Genomic DNA, 15,910 nt, shown 5'->3' with positions numbered 1-15,910 from the left:
ACGGTCTCTAAGCACCAACAAACCATCCCACAGCACAACTGATTACTGACAGCATTTGTATTCATCAACAAGAGAAAGGGTAGGGGCAGAGGGGGAGAAAGGCGACATAAAAGGGTGGGAAACGACTGCGTAGGTATTTAAATCCGCAGAAAAGCATGGAGGAGCAGAACAAAGCTGGCGCCTTACATCAGTACCCCATCCCTAACCTCCCACACGAACACCTACCTATTTTTTAAAACCCCAAGGATACATTTTCTCAATCCATAAACACTAAAGACTAGATCTCTCTTAGACTCACTCTACGGCAAGGCTCCAGCACTTCCTATATGTGTTTCTGTGAAGAATGCAGAGTTATTTAGGAACTGTCACATTAAACAGAATTAGTACTTATGAACCCTCAGGGAGACTGCTCTGGTGGCCATTTTTCTTATAAAATGCCAGCCTCCAGCTATATTCTAAATGGTGTTTATGCAGCCTCCCATCCTCAAGAGCAATAATCATAAAGACTTCAAAGCTGTGGGTGAAAGTATTATAGATTCATGACTTATTTTATTTTGATTTGCATTATGCCAAATTCTAGTCTCTAAAGCCTGCATATTTCCTATTTTATTTCAGGGCAAACCACATAGATTTGATTCATCTTTTCTGTGTGGGCAGCCAGGGATAGAAAGACCTACAATTTTTCAATCCCAGACACTTTATGGCAGCAAGAACTATAGGCGGGAGTTCGCGAAACAGCGTTTCATCTTGGAGAATGTTCTGAGACTCCTTGATTCTCAATTTTCTGTGCTAACAGGGGGAATGGAGAGACAGACCCCCAAACTATCTTTCAGTTAACCTCCTTTCTCATCACGTCTTTGGCCAAAGGAAATTAAAATTAGCCAAACTGTCTGATGTTACTTTCACAGGCTTTTCAGTTCAGTTGCTCAGTCATGTCCGACTCTTTGTGATCCCATGAAATGCAGCACGCCAGGCCTCCCTGTCCATCACCAACTCCCGGAGTTTACCCAGACTCACGTCCATCGAGTCGGTGATGCCATCCAGCCCATCTCATCCTCTGTCGCCCCCTTCTCCTCCTGCCCCCAATCCCTCCCAGCATCAGAGTCTTTTCCAATGAGTCAACTCTTCGCATGAGGTGGCCAAAGTACTGGAGTTTCAGCTTTAGCATCAGTCCTTCCAATGAACACCCAGGACTGATCTCCTTCAGAAGGGACTGGTTGGATCTCCTTGCAGTCCAGGCTCCCTTTAAATTACTGGAAGTGGGTGGAGTGAAAGCTAACAGGACACAGGGGAGTGTCACAGAGATCAAGCTGCGCCCTGGTGGGGGCCACGTGGACACCAGGACCGTGCCCTGAAGGCACAACGATGGATGCCTTTACTGGCACGCTTGCCGCATGCCAAGCACCACTGCTGGCTCTTCACATACATCATGGGATGCCACCATACCATGGCTCTGCGAGGGAGGAGTATCCTTGCTCAAGAAAGGAGGAATATAGAGCTAGAGGGGTTAAGATCACCCATAGGGCAAACAGCTGAGCCAGGATCCAAGTCTACATCTGTGAATGGATTTGGAAGCTACTTGGCTTCCAGATGAAGCAACTACAGGCAGGGCAGTAAAAGGGTCAAACTTGCATTTCAGGAGGGTTACTCTGGTAACCATACAATTGAAGCACTGAGACAAAAATTAGAGACCAAGTAGTAATTGCATATGTTTTAACTTTTCTCTCCGCATTCACATTTTTTAGAAATTTCACTTTTCTAGAAAGTCATACTATAAATATCAATTAAAATTGGCTTGAACTTTATCAATACAGCACATGTGTAAGTGCACACACACATATACTTTTCTCTTCATAAATAAAAGGTTATTAAGTGCTGTTACTAAATAAATTAAGCACCAAAACGACATTTAAAAATGTCCCTGCCACATCTTAACATGAAGGCTAAAAATAAGTGTTACTTCTTCCTCTCTTGTTCACAAATACAGCCAAGCAAGCTAAGTGTATAACAAGGATGTCTGGGTGATTAGGAAGAAAATGAACAATCAATACACAGCAATTTATTTTCTAACTAGAGGTTTCAGCCAGATGGAGAGAGGGAGTGAGACAAAGTACATCTGATAGAGAAGATGAGCAGTAATGTAAAACTCCTGTCTCATGATTTCATAATAAAAAAAGCAGGAGGGAAGGCTCTAGCACCTCCAGCCCCACTCAACCTCAGAGCTGGTGCAAATTTGGGAATTCAGGCAAAACCCCAGAAATTGTTACCTTCCCTTCCAGGTTCAGCCCTTCAGCTTATAAATGGTGGGGACTTTGTTTTAGTCCTGAGTACTTCTGGTCCCTCTGGATCCCTGGAGCTGGACGTGTCAGGAAGATGCTCTGTGACCCCATAGTGTTTCTACAGACCACTGAAATCTGGTGACTGATCACTTGTACTTTTAGAGTAACTCATACATGGGGTGCTGCTTTGTTTCCTCTGGCTGTCTTCTTCCAAACTAATTAATTCTGCATATGAAAATAAGCCTACATTAAGGTTAGTGGGGACAGACCCAGGGCAAGAGAAGAAATGGGGTGGCAACACTGAGTGTGGTGAGGAAATGAGTCTAGAATCTAGTAAGGGGTCTTGGATTATTCTCATAAGGGATATCTGTATGTTGTTCTGAATTTCTACAAAGATAGATCAACATCTCTAAAGGTGGGCTGGATGCTTTCCCAGAAGTTTGGAGTCTGGTTAAGGTCCAAATTCACCATTTCAATGTCTCCCAAAGGTTCACAAAAAATATTTTATCAACTGTAGGAAGCACTCATTCTAAGTGGGTAGTTAACAATTTGATAGATCTCTCCACTGAATTAATTCTGGCAAAGCTGGCCTTAATGACCAACTCAATCAGGATGATTTTACCTACTGAGAACATTCAGCATAAATCTTTTTAGCAACTGAGCCAAAGAGTTTCACTTGCCTGCCCTTCTGTTTCATTTAAAATTCCCAACTGGCTTACACATTACTGAATCAAAGTCATGCTCTCAAGAAATGAATGAATGAATCATTCACAAAACATCTCAGAATTCTCTAAAACAGTGAATTGAAAGTTCTCTCAGTACCAACTCATGGTTAGCATTTCCTGATAACAGAAGCATTTGAGGGTGGGCCAAATAAAATAGGAAATTGCATATAACTCCTGTCATCATGGCTATGTGAGTGTTTGTATAAGATAATGGCTACATGCAATGAGTTGGGCATATTTTCTTACTGTTGAAAAGCAAAAAAGAGTTAAGACGCTAATGAGGCAGGAGGGAAAAGTGCTTAGGATATACCCGACGGTAAGCAGAGCCTTTCCATTGCTGGAAAAAAAATCCTAGAGCAGGCTGTCTTCCCTTCTTTCAAGCCAAAAAAATGATCTAGAATATCAATTTTCAAGCATTTCTGACCATGACTCATAGCAATAAATAAAATTTTATATAGCAATCCAATATAATGCTGTCTTACTGCCAACTATGTATGTATACCTGTATCTATCTATCCATATCCTTCTATCTATCCATTTATTCATCCATCTACCCACTCATCCATCCATCCATCCATATACATATAGTGAAACAAACGATGGCTATAACTTACTCAATTAATTTTATAACCTATAATTTGAGAATCAAGCTCAAATATTTCTTACTACGAAGTCTCTTGTCTTACTAGAATATCATAATGTGCTGTACTTTCATTTCTGTCTTTGCCAAAACCAAATGAAATGTTTTTGCTAGACTTTATGTAGATAATGCCTTAGAAGTCTCCTCAAACAAATGAAATTGTGTCACTAAAGTTGAATGAGCTTTGGAACACTGAGTAAGTATGAGCCACTTGTAACCCCATCCCAAATAAAATGTGGCATGTATGGGCTCAGTCGTGTCTGATTCTCTGCAACCCCATGTACTATAACCTGCCAGGCTCCTCTGTCCATGGGATTTTTCAAGCAAGAATAAGAAGGTTGCCATTTCCTTCCCTAGGGGATCTTTCTGACTAGAGATTGAACCCACGACTCCTACATCTCCTGAATTGGCAGGTGGATTCTTTACCACTTGTGCCACCTGGGAAGCCCCTTCATTAAAACATGGTACCCAGGAATATAGCCAGCTTTCAAAATCCACCTGTTTCTAACAAGATTAGCAGCTAAATTTTCATCAGAAACAATGAAGATCAGAAGGCAGCAGAATGACATATTCAGAGTGCTGACAATGAAGAATTTTATATCCAGAAAAAAAAAAAAACTTTCAAAAATGAAGATGAAATACACTCCCAGACTAAAACCAAACAAACTATGAGAATTTGTTCCTGGCAGACATTCCTGAGAAGAAACACCAAAAACACGTTGTCAGGCTGAAAGCAAGTGACACCACAGATGAGGCCAGCAAAATTCTCTTTAGTTGATGATAAACTGATTCTTAGCAAAGCATGGAGAAGGTTGATTTTTCAAGGCCCCTTTGACTTTCAAGCATGAATGAAATGATCCTTGTGCTCTTGTTATAGGCCTTGTTTTGGCCCCCACCTAAGTTTGCATTCCAGATAGCTATTATATGATTTCTCTTCTTTTGCTCTATAAATCCAGAATCAATTAGGAGGCTAAGAAGTAATGAAGATGTTAGTATGAAGACAAGGAGATGGAACCATCAAGGAGAGTGTCCCCAAGGACAACCATCGCAGGTAAAAGACAGCAGTTGATTCAGGCTCCCCAGTTCATGCAGCTCACCTGGATAAGACAAGCTCTAGGAATGATTTCCTTCCTTTTCCCACTCCTTAATTCACAGCACTGTATCTAAATGGCTGCAAAATTTTTAAAAATATTTTTAACACAAAATCATTACTTATGCATTATAAAAACAGAACTGACTCATTAGAAAAGACCCTGATGCTGGGAAAGATTGCAGGAGAGGGGGACAACAGAGGATAAGATGGTTGGATGGCATCACTGACGTGATGGACATGAGTGCAAGCAAGCTCTGGAAGTTGGTGATGGACAGGGAAGCCTGGTGTGCTGCAATCCATGGGGTCACAAAGAGTCGGACACAACTGAGCAACTGAACTGATAGAAACAGAAATAGGTACATATGCCAAAAAATGGGTAATTTCATATATAATTTTTAAGTACAACATAAAATTATCTCACAATAATTTTTAATAGAAAGTAAAAAACATTTTTAGTAAAAATACTTTGGGTTAGAAGTTGGTAAGAGTAAACTATGATTTATTAGATTAACTGGGATAGGGGCTAGGCTCCTAAGGGTTAAGGACAGCTGAAAGGGGATAGAGGCTGGTTGTGTAAGGTGGGAATTTACATTCAGGATAACTATGAGTATGGAACTTCCCTGGAGGCCCAGTGGTTAAGACTCTGCACTTCCAATGCAAGGAGCATAGGTTCAATCTCTGGTCAGGGGATTAAGATCCCGCATTCTGCAGGGTGCAGCAAAAAAAGAAAAAAAAGATAACTATGACTACATAAAAGAAGAGAAATAGGACAGCAGCAAAGAGGAAAGTAGGACAATAGCAACACATTTCAGATTTCAGGAGCCCTAAAGATGTCTCACGTTACCAGGGAAGAAAATGATGCTAGAAAGAAAGGAGTGAAGAATGGGGTCACGGGGATTCTATGAACCAGATAATCTCCTTAGAATAACCAATATGGGATCAAGCCATAAATCACAGAAAGATAACCCAAGGGATGCTGTTTCTGTGCCAATGGGATGCAGTCTCATCTAACATCTGACTGGCTTCTTACCACGTGAAGGACCCTCCCTGCAGACCTTGAGCACTATGCCTTCCTGGGAAGGGTGAGCCATCCACTCTGAGACCCATTTCCTACTAGGCTACCATTTTGCAATGAGAGAAGGTATTGCAGCATTTCTGAGGTAGAGAAATGGGTGTAACGGCTAATGTTTTCCTCAACACTGACATGAGTCACAGGTAGATAGGAAAGATAGTAGTCTTGGTAATAGCTGTATGGGTCTCCTAGCCCAGCACAAAGCCTGACACAAGTACTTAATAAAAATTGGCTGAAAGAATGCATACATGTTCTTTTACATAGTTGTAATTAGAGCAGGCACAACTGCTTATCCTCCTTTTTGTAAACATTATATCAAATTTATACAAAGCTTAATGATTATCAGTTTTAATGGCCACCACACACCAGTCCATGGGCAGACCTACCATAGACTGTTTAAACTCACCCTTCCCGCTGAGCAGTGAGCTGCCTGCAATGATTCATAATTATAAAGCACGCTGTCAAATGCTTTTCCACATTTTTATGGATCATTTCCTCTAGATACACTCCCAGAAACCTACCTTGGTCATAGCGTAGGGATATCTCAAAGGCAATGAAATATTCTGCTCCAGAGCTTACAAAAGGACAGTGCCTTCTCACCACCCTCCTCAATGAATGGGGAGGCTGGTGCTATCACAACTTCAGTATTACATATTATTGTTTAAAAACCTTCACCAATGTGATAGTACATTTAAAATGATCCCTCATTGTTTACTTTAATTATCTTTGAAAGCTAATAAAGCTAAAAGCAATTTAAAAGTCCTATTTGTGAACTTTACTTTTTGCTCACTTCAAATAAAAGCTTTTCATAATATGAGAAAGGTAGTGGGAGCCCCTAAATATACATGGTATATTGTGATGGTTTTAAAAGAATAGGAGAAAATTTAAAAGAATAAGAATAAAGAAAATAAGGAGTTCAATGAACTGTGAAGCCTGGCCCATAATTCACCAAGATGCTCCATTTTCTGGCAGCTGAGGGGCCTGCAGGGGATTCCAGCCAAGAGCCCTTTCCCAAATGGGGTCAGGACCCAAGTGTGCAGTCTGCAAAATAGAGCTGGTGAGCAGCTGGTTGCAGTGGCCCCTGCAGGCCTGAGCTAGACTCCAAGCAGTGAACAGGGGGAGGCTGAGCTCCACAGGGGCCCCCATTTCTGCTCATTAGCCCTTCAAGGAAGTAGCAAGCTGTCTGTTGGAAGGGATTTAGCCAGGAACATGAGTACAAAGAGTTTGACCATAATTAAGCACTGATTGGCTCAACCCACTTAAAAAATCTAACAGATACATGAATACTGATTATTCAAGATGGCATTCAAATGAAGCTCTGACTATGGGCTTCTCTAGGCTTCCCTGGTGGCTCAGTGATAAAAGAATCCACCTGCAATGCAAGACACAGGTTCAATCCCTGGGTTGGGAAGATCCCCTAGAGGGCATGGCAACCCACCAGTATTCTTGCCTGAAAAATCCCATGGTCAAAGAAGCCTGGTAGACTACAGTCCCTGGGGTTGCAAAGAGTCAGACACAACTGAAGCGACTGAGTGTGCATGCATGCATGGGCTTCCTTGGTGGTTTAGCCATAAAGAATCCTCTTGCAGTACAGGAGATTTGGGTTTGATCCCTGGGTCGGGAAGATCCCCTGGAGAAGGAAATGGCAACCCACTCCAGTATTCTTGTCTGAGAAATCACATGGACAGAGGGTCCTGGCGGGCTACAGTCCAGGGGGTGGCAAAAGAGTTGGAGATGATTTAGTGACTAAACAACAACAATGGCAAGGACTAGGCACGGGAGAAAAACAAATCCAGGTTGCTTAAGAATCTTGCTCTGAAATCCACACAGAGTACTGTTTTGTAAAAGGCACATTTTATGTTAAGATTCTTGAAGCAATTCATTTTGACACTGACCCTACGGAGGGTGTGTTTGCAGCACGTTCTCTGTCCTCTTCCATGTTCCTCATGGCCTTCCTCTGCAGTGGCCCCGACTCTCTGTAGCCCTCGCATCACTGAGAGTTCCTCTGTGCTCAGATGCTCCCCCGAGAGTGTCCGCATCCTGAACCCTGAACCTCCAACTTCCTTCTCCTCCAACCTCCAGCCCATGTTCTCTGTCTTCGATGTTGGACCAAGGAGTGCCCGTGGAGACAAACAGCACAAGTGCATGTCTGTTTTGCTCCAAGGATTAGAAGACCTCGGTTTAAATTCTTCATCACCTGGACCAGGGACCAACTGTCTGGATCTGCTCCCAGTCCTGGAATATGCAGAGACAGAAGCCCCCATACAGTCCATTGAAGCTGAAGACCAGGATAAATGAGACCAGAGAACACAGGCAGTGGTCACACTGAAGTGAGCACTGGACGAGAACTGAGTCCACCGGGGCAGGTCCTGATTCTACCAACACAACTGCTATGGGCCCAGGCAAGAAGGACACTTCAACACCTCTGTGTCCTGTCTGCAAAGTGATGGATGACAGGGCTGGACTCAGTGGATTAAACAGTCTCCCTCAGCTCTGACATTCTGGGATTCCATATGTGCCATTCAAGTGTATTTTTATAATTTTATCTCCCTTGGCATATAGTGTGATTTAGGCACAGCACAAGCTCTCAACTGCTGCACAAACTAAATTAACAGGGAGTCTAAATCACAGAGAAAAACACTCCAAAAGAGCATAATAACAAAGTTAGAGCTTATATATGTGCCTGCAATGCGGGAAACATGGGTTTGATCCCTGGGTTGGAAAGATCCCCTGGAGAAGGGCATGGAAACCCACTCCAGTATTCTTGCCTGGAGAATCCCCATGGATAGAGGAGCCTGGAGGGCTACAGTCCATGCAGTCACAAAGAGTTGGACATGACTGAGCGACTAAACACACTCACATGTGGATGTGTGTATATTTATAACCTACCACCATCAGAGATACAAGCACTCAGCATCCTTAGTTTATTCATACAAATCTATGTGATAATCATTTACCTCTTGTTTCCTTCTGAAAATCTCCAGGAAGCTACTAACTACTTAAAAAAATTTTTTTTTAAATTTTGATTTGGGGTACAGCCAATTAACAATGTTGTGATAGTTTCAAGTGAACAGTGACGGGGACTTAGCCATACATATACATGTATCCATTCTCCCCCCAAATCCCCTCCCATTCAAGCTGCCACATAACATTGAGCTGAGTTCCATGCAGGAAGCTACTAACTTCTAATTCCAACATTACTGACCACTAAGCGATGGCACCCCATTCCAGTACTCTTGCCTAGAAAATCCCATGGACGGAGGATCCTGGTGGGCTGCAGTCCATGGAGTAGTGAGGAGTCGGACACGACTGAGCGACTTCACTTTCACTTTTCACTTTCATGCATTGGAGAAGGAAATGGCAACCCACTGCAGTGTTCTTGCCTGGAGAATCCCAGAGATGGGGGAGCCTGGTGGGCTGCCATCTCTGGGGTCGCACAGAGTCGGACACAACTGAAGCGACTTAGCAGCAGCAGCAGCAGGGTTCAGTTGGAAAAGCCCCTGCTTCACCACCGTGTGCAAACACCAAGTTCAATTTTTCTAGTCTGAGGCTTGTTGGTGAAATGTACATGCTTCATCTCACATGGAAAGCACAAGAGGCCACAGAGATGATCTGCTCTACCTGCAGGAAAACTGGACTAAGAGTGGGACTTCACAATGGAAATTCTAGGAAACATGTCTAGACGCAGCAGCAGGCATGGAGACTGGCAGGCATTTTGTCCTAGACAATTTTGCAAACAGGGTGGGGGCTGAGGTGGGGTAGGACAGGCGATAACTATGAGTTGGGCATCCTGAACCCCCAGGAGACCTGGCTCTCACAGACAGCTCTTCAGGTGTAGTTGGGTCTCGTTTAGGGTCAGCTGGTACCCTGCCCTCTGGCCCTTCCAGGGAGAGGGTGACCTCCAGCTGGAGGGAACGGCCAAAGTATTGTTTGCAGCTTTGCAGGAAGCTGTTTGAAAGGGTCATTGAAAAGTGATCTTACTAAATCAAGCTGTACCAATATTTTTGTTTCCTTTCATGCAATGCCACGTTTAAAGGCGTTAGATGGGACCTGTCTATAAAGCCTGGGAAACAAGTCTGTGTGACTTAAGTTCAGAAAAACAAAAGCATCCTGCTCTTAAAGCACAGAAAACAGAGAAGGTGGGAAGACCTACATCTGTCTCAGAGAAAGTCCTTGCTTTTGGCACCTAATGGATATTTGACAAAAAACAAAAACCCGAACACTTTTTCAAAGAAAGGTCACATATCCTGACACTTATGCTCAAATGATAAAGAATTTGCCTGCCAATGTAGAAGACATGAGTTTGATCCCTGGGTCAGGAAGATTCCCTGGAGAAAGAAATGGCAACCCACTCCAATATTCTTGCCTGGGAAGTCCCATGGACAGAGGAGCCTGGCATGCTGCAGGCCATGGGGTTGCAGAGTCAGATACAACTGAGCAACTAACACTTTCCAAAGTTCTAACAGATTTTTAGAACAAGAAGCAATTATTAATTGTATGGTCTATAACTTATTTTTTAAATAAATGACAAATAACTTTCACTTGTCTGGGAAATGGCTTTGTGCAATGTTGATGGAGAAGAGAAATTCAGAGACTTGACCTCCCAGATGTCCCCAGTCTCCATCCCAAACGATGACACTTGAATTAAGACAAAGTGTTTGAAGAGGTAAAAACTGGGAACCTGCTGATCTACACATGGCAGTCACTGGGCAGGTGTTCACCACTCTCCTCTCCATTCAGATGAAACATGGAAGCCCCTAAAACCAGTAAGAATCACCGGATCAAGGAGTAAAGAAAGAATTAACAGAGCATGAAAAGGAGAATTTTCCTCTCTTCACAATGTGATCAAGGATCATCTGTGAAACCTAAGTCTTTTAACTTTTAGAGGAAAGATCCACAAAAGGAACAGAAAGCTGTTACATGGATAAGGAAAGAGGCCAGGCCTCTGAGGAAGGCAGTCTGCCAGGTCTAATGGCTAAACTGAGCCGGGGCTGCAAGGGGACCCCCACTCTCCTACAACAGTCTCCCCACAGCTCCTCTGAGCTCTGTAGAAACCCACAAAGTCTTGGCACTTCCTAAAATGGACAAGCTCTCCACCTAAAGTCAGGGAAAGTACAAATCAGACAAATGGCTGCTAGTTTTGAACTAAAATGCTAAGATCACAACACTGTCTAACATTAGCAAGAAAAAGCACTAAAAGTCTTATTCTTGTAGCTGTAGCAGCAGCTACAAACCTGCTGCTGCTGGCTTGTAGCCTTTTATGTTTTACATAATTTAAATATTTTGCAGGTGAAATTTAACCTACAAATAGCTGTGAGGGAAATGACTCCTTCAGAAAAGCCTCCATCTTATAAGTGAAAGGCATGTGTAAGTTCCCACTGTTGGGACTGTCTGGAAGGGACCAGCCCCATTGTGGTAGGATCTAAGGAGTTCAGTAATTACAAAACCCTAAAGCAGGTTGCCACATGAAACCCAACTGCAAAGACAGTTAAAGAGGTGTGAGTTTGTCGGATGTTGTGTCTGAGGTCATTCTTGCTGGCTCCACTTATTAAATTAACTAAGCCTATTTTTTCAATGAAAGGAAAAAGCAGGCAAACTAGAGATAAAAACTGAGTGCTTACAAATAGACTTCTGATGTTTTACTTCTCTTTTGACGCAAGAAAGCAAGCCTGATTGCCCACTAAGGCAAAAAGCTGACACCTCAGAGGTTCTCTATGAAACTGGACTAGTCAACAGCAGTGATCGTGACAGTAACTGATACTCCTCAGGAGAACTTCTTAGACTTTGGTCCACGTGAACCACCTGGGGTTTTGTCAGAATGCAAACTGAATCAGGCAATGGGGCCTGAGATTCTGCATTTCTAACATGCTTACAATACTGTCGGTCTGCAGACCACACTCTGAGTAGCAAAGCTATTGCTATGGTTTACTGAGAACTTTCCTTGGTGATTCTTTAGTTTGTCTGGGTAGGTGAGAATCTGTAATTTATAAGGCTCTTTAGGGAATGTATCTTATTCTAACATGAACTGAACCGATCTTATTGCAAAAAATAGCACTAGGCCAGTATAAGCCATGTGTCACTCGATACAACCGGCTGCCAAGCTCAAGTCTACTGATCACTTCTGGACTTTTCTAGAAATGTTTGCTACTTGCCCTGCATATTGAAAGCTCAACAAAAGCCTGCAGTGTGAGTGAATGAATGAACACACAAATAAGAGAGGGAAGAAGGAAACTCAGTGACCCTGGCTCCTAGCTGGCCCCTGCGCATGTTTAAACTATCGTATTGGTCTTTCCACTGCTCATTTGTGGAGACAGGGGAACAGTACAAAACCATCATCATGTGTGGTGAGAAAGAGGGAGGGAGGGAGGAGGGAGAGGAAGGGAAAACAACACGGGCAGTAGCTGACTCTGCGGGACCACTGAGCGCCAGGTATGGAGTTAAGTCCTTTACATAGGCTGTCTACTTGATCTTCTCAAATCTTCTGTGGATTTTGGGTTATAAAGAGTCCCACTTTACAGACCGGGAAAGTAAACCACAGAGAAGGCTGATAACTCAAGGTAACCCGCTTAAGAAGGACGAGGTGGCTCTGGGCCCAGCTCTCCAAACCCCACCCTATAAGCTCCCTTTCCGTTGGACTCCACAAGCTGTTAGTATCCCACACCGGCTTGGCTGTGTGGCCTCTCCACAAAGGGCGTTAACACAACTCTAAAGAGCTATAGATATTTTTGGTGCCTGTGTTTCTATTGTGCTGATGCACCTTAGCACATGGTTGCCATGCGTTTACCAGTTTTGTCTAATTTTTTTTTAATTGAAGAGTAAACAAATACCTGTAGTGAATACTGAGAAGAAAATTGTTTCTGGAGGGGTAACTTTTTAAAAGTTTCAAGAATATACAAAGAATCTTCATGTACACTTAGTATGTTTTAATGGCTGGATTAAGAATTGATAGGAGTAGTTAAGAATTAATGAGTCGATAACTTTGGCACTTAGGAAGCCCTTCCGCTGCACTAACTCATTTGGTTCTCATGTCATCTCTCTGAGGTCAGGCAGGCAGCACCATCCTTGTTCCATCTGTAATACAAATAAGGCTCGAGGGATGTGAAATTCAGAGCCAGAGTTCAGATAGATACCTCCCTCCCCACACATCACTGCCCAGTGCTTAAAGACTTTATTTGCTTTAGTGACAACCAGCAGACTGACCACTAATGAAAATATTTTAAATTATATGAATAATATCATTTGGGCGCTTATCTCGCTAACCATTTTCTTCTACATTACCCTTAGAGAGTCTAATTAATGACCATGGCCACATACTCGGCAAGAGTCCTGAGCCACCCAGGGAACCGCTTGGGAGGCCCCGGGGTGGCACCTGGACCACGCAGCACACAGACTGAACCCACGACTGGCAAAAGGCCCCAGCTGAGTGCTTGACTTGAACGTGGAGAACTGAGACACACTGACCGCTCCTTCCAGGGCACGTGTGGGACGGGGTTTCCCAAACCGCAGAAGTAGCCCTCAAAGGAGTTCAGACACATGAATTTGACTATTCAACAGAAAAAACAATGGTTGTAGAAATAAAACTATGGGCCTCAAATCCTTACTCTGCCACTTAGCTAATTTTCCTAATTAGAGCAAGTTCCCTCACCTCGCTGCCTTAATTTTGGCATCCACAAGCTCAGACAAAAACACACACAAGCAGAGATGGAGGGAAGGACAGAATCTGGCACGCTGGCAGCATCGGGTGTGTGGTGTTTCCAGGCACAGAAAGCCTGCTCCAGAGCCTGGCCCACAGCAAAGTGAGCCTCTGCTTTTACTCAACTCTGAAAATGCCAAGCAAGGGAGAGTTTGCGAGCATTAATGGCCTATGAGCAATATGGGGGCATTCTGATTAAAAATCTGCACGGTTTACTACAGACCAACTTTGTTGCAAGTGCTGTCTCTGGCAATAGAAAGTGGAGTTTTTCCTTTGTGTGGCACTCTGCTCTAAGTTTATGGATCTGGGGTAGGAAGAATAAAATATTTACCTTTTCCAGGGCCTCTCTGTCAAGTAGTTCTTGCACAGCTAGCAGCTTGATGCTGTAAGAAAAAAAGTAAAACCACACTTGAAAACAAAACATTTCACGTCACCAAGCATGAGACAAGTCATGAAAACAAAGGTCTGAAATTTCAGCCTGCATTTCTACACCACCCCCAGTCTGAAGGTGACCTTTGGTTTGAGCTGAAATGACCATTTCAGAACTAGCTGAAATGTTTCTGAATTGTAAAAATGATTTTACCATAGAATCCAGCAATTCCACTTCTTGGCATATACCCACAAGGGTTGAAAACAGGGACTCAGATATTTGCACGCCCACGTTCACAGTAACATGATTCACAGCAGCCAAAAGGTGAGAACAATGTGCATCATTGGATAAATGGATAAACAAAATACAGTGCATACATATGATAAAATATTTAGCCTTAAGAGAAGGAAGTTCTGGCACTTGCTACAACATAGAGGAAACTTGAAGACACCATGCTCAGTGAAATAAGCCAGACGCAAAAGGACAAATACTGTATGATTCTTCTTACGTGAAGTCCCTAGACGTGTCACACCCAAAGAGACTCAAAGTAGAGTGGTGGCTGCCAAGGGCTGGGGGAGGCGGGAATGGGGAGTTATTACTTATTGGGTACAGAGTTTCTGTTTGGGAAAATGTTCTGGAGATGCTGGCGACGGTTGCACACAAAGTGAGTGTGCTTAATGTCAGTGAAATGTACACTTATTAATGGCTGAAATAGTAAATTTTATGTTGCATACATTTCCCCACAAAAATTTCTAAAAGCAATTGATAGTTGCTTATGTAAGCAACTTCAATAAATTCAGAGGAATATAAAGAAGAAAACAGTTACCCATGTTCAGCACTAATCTTCCCTTGATGTCCCTCTGGTGAGAATAAATAACTAAAATCACTCCTTATGAAGACAGCCTGCTCACCTGCTCATTTGTTACTGCATATGGATGGAGCCCTCCTGGGTGCAAGAAGCCAAGAGCACCTGATGACTATGACCTGCTCCTTGCCCACAAGTTCACAGCCTCCCGGAGGCCACGCTGAGGGAAAGGACCAGCAGGGTGCCAAGTGGACTGGCTGGGGAGCTGAGAGGAGCCCAGCCTGCCGAGGGCAGAGATGGCTTCCTCTAGGAGGGACCAGGTTAGCCTTGCCAGGGGAGGGGCCTGGGGAGAAAGGCAACCAGGGACAGAGGCACCACGGAGGAGAGAAAGGGCTTGGAGTGTATACAACTCGCCAGTTTCCAGCTTAGGGGCCAGAGCCCAGACTTCAGCCAGCAGCTGAGATGAGGGAGTTCAGATGTGTGGGAACAGGTCCCTTCTGTGACAAGTTGCTTTTGAAGTGTCTAGGGACACAATGAGCAGGCAGCCAGGGCAGGAAGGCCCAGCACACAGGAGGAAGTGGGAGCTTGGTGAGACTGTTTAGGGGGCAGGTCAGCTCTCCATGGTGTCGTTCTGCTCCCTCCCCACCCAGCTAATCTGCTTGTGGTCACTGGTCACTGCACCCCTACCAATCTGCACAAGCTCTCCGGGGCAGAAATTGGCCCTACCTGTACCACACACCTCCCTCAAAGGTAGTTATGCCCGTAACAAGTTTCACCTCAACCTACAGAATTCTTAATAATCTCCCTATACAGACAGGCAGGCACTGCCCAACCAAATGACTAGGTTTACCTAAAAGCAGTTCAGCAAGTGCAATAAAAGTGTTAAAGGCCTACAAGAAACCACCGCCACCACCACCACCAATTTAGCAGACATCAGGGCTAATGGACAAGACCCTGTGCATTCCCTCTGCTCCAGTCACTGAGTTTCCTTCATCTCTTGGACATGTTTGCTTTTGCTGTTTCTCTGGCATGGAAAGGTCATCCCCAAGACCTTGACAACACCAGTTACATCTAATTACATCATCCCAGGCTAAGTTCAAATGTTAACTTCTCCAACCACCATTCCTGGTCACCTTGGATTTTGTTTTTTTATGTGTACTTACTGGTTGTTGTTGTTTAGCCACTAAGTCATGTCTGACTCTGTTGCGACCCCATGGGTTGTAGCCCACCAGG

General features: G+C 43.7%; 1 protein-coding gene across 4 annotated transcripts in view; it reads right to left on the bottom strand.

The window, feature by feature from the left end:
- The window catches only part of EEPD1 (endonuclease/exonuclease/phosphatase family domain containing 1), a 176,073-nt gene that overhangs the window by 79,660 nt on the left and 80,503 nt on the right, over positions 1 to 15,910 (bottom strand). For all 4 annotated transcript variants that reach the window (XM_070369527.1, XM_070369529.1, XM_070369526.1 and 1 more), the window contains exon 3: positions 13,834 to 13,885. In XM_070369527.1, coding sequence (XP_070225628.1) covers positions 13,834 to 13,885 — 52 coding nt within the window. The remainder of the gene's footprint in view (positions 1 to 13,833; positions 13,886 to 15,910) is intronic.

Source organism: Bos mutus, chromosome 4 (assembly GCF_027580195.1).
Source record: "Bos mutus isolate GX-2022 chromosome 4, NWIPB_WYAK_1.1, whole genome shotgun sequence".
NCBI classification, from domain to species: Eukaryota; Metazoa; Chordata; class Mammalia; order Artiodactyla; family Bovidae; genus Bos; species Bos mutus.
This window is presented reverse-complemented; position numbering and strand designations above follow the sequence as displayed.